Source organism: Chenopodium quinoa, unplaced genomic scaffold (genome assembly GCF_001683475.1).
Source record: "Chenopodium quinoa cultivar QQ74 unplaced genomic scaffold, ASM168347v1, whole genome shotgun sequence".
Lineage (NCBI taxonomy): Eukaryota > Viridiplantae > Streptophyta > Magnoliopsida > Caryophyllales > Amaranthaceae > Chenopodium > Chenopodium quinoa.
Window position 1 is genome coordinate 2,095,460 of NW_018742980.1, and position 9,134 is coordinate 2,104,593.

Genomic DNA, 9,134 nt, shown 5'->3' on the forward strand with positions numbered 1-9,134 from the left:
TTTGTTGGTGCATTAGTGCTTAAAATGAAAAGAGAGAAAATGAAGTTGAAGATTGCGAAGAAAAATAAGCCATGTATGTGAGAAAAGATGCATAAAATTAAAACCTTTTTAAGGGCTTTAAGCACCTACAGAAGTCGGGTTTTAAAATGATGAATGTTTGGTTGGTATGTATATTTGTGTGTTTGAAGTGTGGTGAAGTTAGGCAGGTAGGATTTTAGTAATTAAATGGCCGTATCCTTGATCACTAACATGTACGAAGTACAAAGTATATGTAAGGTTTGAGATCTTTGACTTTAATTTATTCTACTAGTTGCATTTTTTGTGGGTCATATAAAATATCAATACTTTTAGATTGTGTTGTATAAGAATTGTTATTATCTGATTTTGAGATGAATTATTAGATTGTAAACATTAATGCTTGTTGATAATGATCTGATGCATCTTTTCTTATAAAACTTATTGTATTTTACCTTTTTGAAATGTGATAAAATAAATTTAATTCCAAATTACAACTAAACCATGATTATATACCTATTTATATTACAAGTAGAGTCGTATAAAACTTCCCTCAAGCAAAACTATATACTGAAATAACAATATAGTAAAAAGACTTGTTATCAAGAAGAAAAAAAAAATATGACACAAGTATATAGCAAATGTTTTGTAATTGAATTATAATGACTGTTCAAAGTTCAAATCAAAACTACACTCATAAAATGTTGATAAATTACGGAGTAATAATTATTTACTTGAATTTTATGATCATTTTATACTACTAGTTGTGGTCCCGCACGCGGTACCCCAATGGCGGTAATTATTATCGGTGAATACTGTATTCGGTGGTTCTGTTACACGGTAATTATGTTTGCGTATTGTGTGCATGTCGTAAAAATTTCAAGTATTAAAGGCAATCTAAGAGGGGAATGTTGCATTCAAAGTTATTATATGAGAAAGATGTAGCTTAAATTATGTTATTAGAAAGAAGTAATATGAATTATTATTCAAATAAATAACATCAATGTAAAGGGATCAAATCTCTACCTTCGCGTGCGGTACCCCAATGGCGTTTTTATTGTCTCTTTTCCTTCCTTCCTTCTTTCCTTTTCTCTTCTCTTTATTGTTTTTTTCGCCAAATTCTAATCCAATTTTTACGATTTATAGAGTCATTTCGTACATGATTTTGGATTTCCATCAAATGAAATACACTCTAATAATAATTCTTTCTAAGAAAGATTCGATTTCTTCTCGTCTACTTACTTTTACAATGTAATAGCATTTTTATAAAATGTCTAAACTTTTTTAAACAAATACTTACCTTACGAAGATAATATATAGTATATTACAAAATCCCTATACATTTTTTTTTATCACCATGTTTCTTAGTCATTTTAAAATGCTAAAATTATAAAGTCGATTCATGTTAGCTTTCTCTTTGTCTTGAAGTTCTTTGTATCTCGTGTTCACTCCCTCATTGTTTTTGTGTACATTTTAAAGTTAACTTTGTTGTTGTTAATATTGTTGTCGTTGCAAGTGCATTTTAAAGTTAATTTTGTTGTTGTTATTTGTGTCTAATACAAATATGTATAGCAAACACAGATACATGTACAAGAACATGAATTAAAATTGTAGCATAAGGCAGAACCCAATATATAAGCTTGAGAGAGGATAATAATAGCTATAAATAGAAACCATTATCATAACCTGATGTGATTGTAATCAGTTACTGTTCGTAAGCTACACAACAACTAAATATATAATTAAGGTCATTAATTGGCCAAAACTATTTCGAATTATTGGATTAACGTTGGTATTGGTTTTTACTTTATTCAATCATAACCTGATGTGATTATAATCAGTTACTGTTCGTAAGCTACACAACAACTATTTAATTATACTTTCAATTCTTCATCAAAGTGTCTCTGAGTTTATTCTCCCCCATCAGACACGTATTTGAAATTCTGAGGTAATTTGTCTGTTTTAATCAATCATCAAATTTCAATTTCACAATCTAAGGTTTTTTTTGCCTCAACATGCTTTCAATTTGATTTTATTTTTCGCTATTCTGTTTATTTAGGATTTCAGTGAATTGGTGAAATTATCATAAAAAAGAATAAGAAAATATAAAAGCAAAGACTTTGATTATAGTCGGTAATTTTAGCAGTACATTATACATCAAGCAATCTCCATCTTATAGAACTATTATGAATTCTCAAGAATCATAATAGTAGAACTACTATGAATCTCAATAATCAATAATAGTAGAACTACTATGAATTCTCAAGAATCATAATAGTAGAACTACTATGAATCTCAATAATCAATAATAGTAGAACTACTATGAATTCTCAAGAATCATAGATTCATGATATTCATAGTAGTTCTACTATTATGATTCTTGAAATTCATAGTAGTTCTACTATGAATTATTGTCCAACTACTATGATTCTTGAAATTCATAGTAGTTCTACTATTATGATTCTTGAGATTCATAAATTATGATTCCCTTGATCAATCTATCTAGAAGTGGATGAAATAATGAATATGGTTTAAAACTTTGCTAATCATGTAATGTTAACAAGAGGAGTGATCATGAAATGTGATTGCATAGAGGGGTTAATACTACTTTATTCGATTAGATTGTTATCACATTATTCGAGAATACTCGTTATCAGGTGCACTTTTTATTTGGAAAGTGACTGAAATAAATAATGAATGCGGTTTTAAGGTTTGATAATCATGTAAATGTAATATGATGGTTTCGGGTATATGAGATTCTATTTGTAGCTTAACCCAGTAGAATGTACATTACTTGTGATATTCAAGTGTTTTTAAGTTGATCATATAACAATAAGCCTTTGCTAAAGTTGTATCAAACCTTTCCGCTTTGTATCTATCCAAAGCACCTGATAACGAGTATAGACATTTTCATATCGAGATAAAGTATGCAATGGCTTCGTCTCTTCGTCAGATAAAGTATGGAGGAGATCATATCACTCTTTCCGCTTTGTATCTATCCAAAGCACCTGATAACGAGTATAGACATTTTCATATCGAGATAAAGTATGGAGGAGATCATATAGCTAATTTAAGAAGTAATTATTTATAATTTACTTATATTATATTATAATATTTTCATACAACATTACATCAGAAGCAAAAGCAACTATTGAATAACATTACATCAGTGCTTTTTTTTTTTGGAACAACATTTGACCTTTTTATAGTGTTTTCTAGGAACATTAACTATTGTATATGTTCTTAGAAAACTCTTCAAAAGTTTTCAATTAACAGTATTGCAATTCTATTTTCATAGATACTTTACCTTCATCTAAAAGTATCTTCATGCAATGCTGTAGTAATACAAAAAAAACGGAGAGTCTTTTAAAGGAATATACATCAAAATATTATTTTGTAAGCCCAAATTTTGTAATAGAGGGGGTGACAGTACCTCACCTTTGAAGTTAGTTATAATACCTACTTCTGGTACGTATGTACATTGTTGTTCCTTTTTTTTTGCTAATTACCTTGAGTAAGAGAGTCAATTGAGGCCTGTGTCATTTGATCATTCCCTGGTGTAGATGTGTTAGCATCAAATTCTGGTGTAGCAGGCTTATCAGAAGCAGCAGATGGCGCTAAATTAGCTGGGTCCTTCTTGGCGGATTCATGCTGTGGGTCCTTCATGGCGGATTCATGTTGTGGGTCCTTCTTGGCGGATTCATGCTCTTCATTTTCCTGAGATGCTGATGGTGTGAGACGGAGTTTTTTTCGACCTACACTTTGTACACAAACCAAGTTAGTTTGTGTGTCTTCACTGTGTGCTGGAGACACGTGAGATTGCTTGTTTCCGGTTATGCGAGTGCGACAAAGTTGTGTCCACTCAGTAGGTGAAATCTTAGGAGTTTTGACAAGTGCAGGTGTATGTGTAGCTGAATGTTTGAGGGATTTGTTTTTTAAGCTGCTGTCAGCAACTCTATGGCTTTCATCAGCTATAACGACGCCTGTAAATAGGGATATACATGTATCAATTGTCATGAATGTATTGTGCATAATTTAGAGGGCTTATTTATGATAAATATGTGTTACAATTGTTACCTTTTGATGTCAATGGGAATTTATCGAAATTTGTTTCCGAAATTTTCCCTTTTCCTTTGTCTTTTGTTTTCGAATCTGGTGTTTCTTTGTTTGTAAAATTCACATTCATATTGAGATCTGAGAATTCAAATTCATCAGTTCCTGCAACAGTCAGTTTTGTTAAATCCTTTTTAGACGCATCTTCAGCAGTTTCAATATTTTTCAGTGACCATTCTAAAACGCTGCTTGAACCAAGGGAATTAGATGGACCGAGTTTGAAGAAAGTGGTTTTTTTCCTGAGCTTTTCTTCAATTTCTTGGAAAGCAACCACATCACCCTAGACAATATAATCGTAATCAGCATATGTATTAAAAGTGTTAGTTGAATATCATATGTTGAGAGCTCATAATAAGGCAGAATGAAAGTTAGAATTTGCAAAATAAAGTAAATAAATTGATTCATTTCTCCTCACTAATTCAAGCAATACACCAACATAAAGAAGGTTTTTCTTTTTCTAAAAAAAAGGAGTAAAGAAGGTAAAAGAAGTGATTTTTAATCATAATTTTTACAAAGAAAGTGCATATAAGCGAGAATATGATAAATTGTGAAATTGACTATTAGTACATTAAAGAACACATTAAACAAAAAATAAGATGGAAAAACAAACAGAGGGATTGTATGAATTATAACTTGTGCATTTTTGTTTTACATACCATGTATATTAGCTTTTGTAGTGCTTCGTCGATGTTTTTGATCATATTTTACATTCTGAATGACTTCTTTTGTATTTATAAGAGCTACTCAAATTAAAACATAAAGCAATTCAGGAGTATACGTACTCTTACCTGCTGGTCTGTTTTTTTGTGCGTATAGCTAGCATGTGGTACGGTAACCTGTAAGAGCATTAGATGCCATCTGCAACTCTACTCTGTCGTTGAATGAAGGCTATCCGGAGGTCGCAGCTAGGATTTGCAGCAGTAATGAAATTGATCCAAGTAGTACATACACTTCTCAATTAATTTGATTGATGATCAGTACTTAAATTAGTGACTGTTTACTGCTGCAAACCCTTGCTGTGACCATCGAAAAGGCTTTTTGTTCTTTATATAGTAATTGTACGTAATGAAAGTGTATTTGTTTCATATTTCAAAATTTAGACGATTAATTCTTTGTGAATGACTGCCTATATTTTGGGTGATTTTTTGTTATTTGAAATTCTGAGGTAATTTGTCAGTTTTAATCAATCATCAAATTTTATGCTAAAATGCAAATGTTTACTGGTCAGCTGCAAGATAGAATGTTGTTCATAAAAAAATAAAATTTGATCACCATTTTGAGTATCATGTAGAAGAGTCATACAAGATCTTTCATTGTTTTGATTTCTGCCGCGCTTTTGCTGAACAATTTTTCTGTGTGATTGTTGAACGATGTTAATGTTATTGAACCTGTTATATCAACTGCTTCGAATTTGAAAGCAACCCTGTACAATAAAAAAATGATAAGATCAATATATATATTTAGTTTTAACATAAATCAAATATGAAGGTATTGTTTAATTATATCTTTGATTTATGTTAGAATGTGGGTTTTAATAAACCTTGGAGATGAGACACAATTTTTGTCGTCACAGACTATGCATGTGAACTGTCTTCCTTCAGGTACACTGCATTTTTTCCCACAGCCAGAACAACCTGTGTAAACAAATACATCATCCAAAGTAGCATTTGGAATGATAGCTTGAATCCAGTGTCGTTCTTCCATAAGTGCATTTGCAGCCTGCATGAATTTATGGAAATGATATTAATATTTGTTTTAAATGTAATCAAAGACATTATTTCTTATTTGTATACCTTATTGTCTTTAGTTCTTCAATCGTTTTCATAGCTTGTTCTTGTGTAGTATCTCGAATCTGTAAAACTTTTGCTTGTCTATCTTGTAGTAGCTGCTTCTGTGCTACAACCCTATATGTGTATAAGAAATTATTATGGCATCACAAATGCGAGTTTAAGTAGCTAGAGTAATTATTTGTTATGAATTAGTATGTATAATGGCTTATATTACCATTCACGTAAGACATTTGCTCTATCTCCTTTTGGGTTATGAATAATTCTCGTAGACATCGTAGTTGATAAGGCGAACGCTGCACAGTAGATGACATGTTAGCCTTTCAATTCACATGAACAATAAGTAGGTTTCCTTTTAAATTAAATAAGTTTTTGCGGTTCTACCTCTGCGAGGATTGTGTTTAAGAGCTGTGAAGCCAACAACGGCAAATTTTTCAGCCCAGAAATTTAGAGCATCACTTGTAGTTCCTGAGAGGTCATTCCATGCAGAAATGGTCAAGGTCTGGTTATGGCTGTAGCAAGCAATCAACCAGTTGATTTAGTAATTTCACATATAGTAGAGTTAACGAACGAAGAAGAAAGAGCAAAGAAAAAGAAAAAAAAAACCAAGTGAAAGAAGAATCAAGTACAAAGAGAGAGAAAAGAAGAAAGATAGACTGAGTAATAAAAAACCCAAATGAAAAAATAAGCAAATTGACAGAGAAAAGAAGAAGTATAGACAGAGAAAAGAAGGACAGACTGAATACGAAGAGAGAAAAGAAGAATAGAAAGATGAAAAAGAATTTTACGTTTGGTCTGTGATGATAATTTCTCGGACATAGCTTTGGTTGTTATATTTGGAGCTGACATGCCGAGCTTCTTCTTCTACAAATAGTACCACGCCCAATACATCTGTATAATTTGAATACATTTTTAGATCGATATGTTATCCTAATTTCGAGAAAAGTAAGATGTATAAATATGTAGATAGTAATATAATGGTTGTATTATATCCACCATCTTTTCAAATTCACAGAAAATTATATCAATTGGCTTAAAATCTGTGCCGTTAACAAATTTTTACTGATTCACATATGCATATTTATTAGGTTATAAGTCATAATTTAACTATAGGATAATACCATATCTGTCATCACCAACTTGCAGTCTTGGAATTGAAGCTATTGACTGATATTGTGGTACTACATGGCCTGTTTCAGTGCAGATTGGCTGAATAACTGTCCGATGATTGAAATGTAGTTGAAATGGTAAGTGATCATTGACAGTACGGTATTGATCATCTAGTGGCTTCACAGTTGCATTTGAAATTTCATACTCTCCATTGTATGCAATGGCTTCGTCATATCCTTTAATCTGATCTCCGAAAAGAGTGATACGCATCTTGTTCTTTTGAAATAAATTTGAGTATGTATAATTTAATTTAATGCTTAAAACACATTTGGAAAGATTGCACTCATTGCATAGCTCATTGTAAAAGTCACTTACCACTTATACAATATTGATTATATAACCATTGAACATCCAAAAAATCATTTACAGTCTATTTTATCATCAATATGATCAATTACGTAGTCCATTATTCACTCATATGAATACATGCATCTCCTAAACCACTATCATTTGAAAAAACAAAATGCTCTTGATGCCCTCAACTATAAAGGAATCTCAAAACAAATGGTTATTTTGTGTATTAATGAGAGGAAGATTGTTTATTTGTAGTCCGCGAATCGGACTGCTGTTAGAGCAGGAGCTCCAAAAAAACAAAAAAAAAATTAAAGGAAGATTGTCTACAAGGGTATCCAAATATGATCTTGGAGAAGAGGAGGGGACATACATGGTCATTTTTTGACTTTTTTTGACAGGTAAATTTCATTTATAACATCAAACAACATCCTAATATTTGATTAATTTGTGGTAAAGTGGTATGTGTATGGTAAAATAAGCATAAAAGTTTACAAAAGTTCATTCTAACAACTTCACTATAACAGGGAAATTTACAAAAGTTATATATTAGTTATGTCCTTATTTTAACAGGTAAATTTCATCTACTAATAATTGCATGCCTTTTTTTTCCACGAAACCCTAGCTGGTTGTTTTTATCAAAATTCGATTTCACGTATAGCCATAGATTGCATGCAAAATTTATTATTTTTTCAAAAATCTAAACCAGATTCTATTAAATACATGCATACAATAAGTTTCATAGATAGTACATTGACAAAATCCAAAAGACATAATATACCTTTTCATCAAGTACATATAAAGTTTGAAAGATTGTTGTTCTAGAGTTGGAAGATATCCTTTGTCTAGCTTTTTCGACAACTTTAACTTTGACTGTGAAATTCATGGAGCTAGGATTAAGCTCATCAAGATGCATGCGTTCTGTTTTCATCCTGATCATAAAAAAAAAAAAAAAAACAAGAAAAACAAAAAAAAAAAACAAAAAAAAAAATTGTTAGTTAACCTAATAATTACATTAAGCCTGAATATTTCAAAGAATTATTTAACTGTACATATATCAAATAGAGCAATAAGAACAGATGAATAATAGTTAATTTTTTTACCTTGTAATCTTCTGTCAATAGAATAATGTCTTCTGTAGAATTGTTCAGGATTTTTGAAGAGGAATTTGTGTTGTTTGAAGTAGTTGTATGTTGAGTGAGAGAGTGTAATTGATAATGGAGTTTTTGTCTTTATATAGTGTAAAAAAGTAGGTTCACGCAAAATAGGGAAGCATAGCTTTATGAATAATATTGTTTTTTTTAGAAAATTTTAATAATTGTTAAAGATTGTATTGAGTAGAAAATTATTAAAGTCAAGTACTAAGTGGTAAAGAGTAAATTTTTAAAGAAAACTCATTTTTGAAATTGCACATTTTTTTAAAAAAAAAATTAACAACTGTTTTAAATATTTTAATAGAACTTTATCTTGCTATAGTGCATTTTACTCATGAGGAGCAAATTTATACTCAATTTTTCCCAAGGAGCAAACTTATATTCAAGGGGTAAAGTTTATGTGTTTTATTCTCTGACTCTATAAGGAGTAAAGTTTATGTGTTTAATTCTCTGTCTCTCTGCTTTCTAATAATTTGTAGGCTAGGAGAGAGGCGTATAGTAATGGATATAGAGAAACTCACATCATGTAGGTAGCAACAAAATTAGCACCGTGGTCTTGAAATATATAAGCCTGGCATTTCAGCAATTAAGAGGGAGATAAAGA

The 9,134-nt window shown here is 30.8% G+C and overlaps 1 protein-coding gene across 1 annotated transcript; it reads right to left on the reverse strand.

The window, feature by feature from the left end:
- Positions 1-2,975: 2,975 nt before the first annotated feature.
- Positions 2,976-6,014, reverse strand: LOC110729379. Its single transcript, XM_021909111.1, has 5 exons — positions 5,922-6,014; positions 5,669-5,847; positions 5,431-5,551; positions 4,093-4,408; positions 2,976-3,998 (listed from the first exon to the last, which is right to left on the reverse strand). The coding sequence occupies exons 2-5, from the start codon at positions 5,830-5,832 to the stop codon at positions 3,517-3,519; spliced, it is 1,083 nt and encodes a 360-aa protein (XP_021764803.1). The 5' UTR covers positions 5,833-5,847; positions 5,922-6,014; the 3' UTR covers positions 2,976-3,516.
- Positions 6,015-9,134: the final 3,120 nt, after the last annotated feature.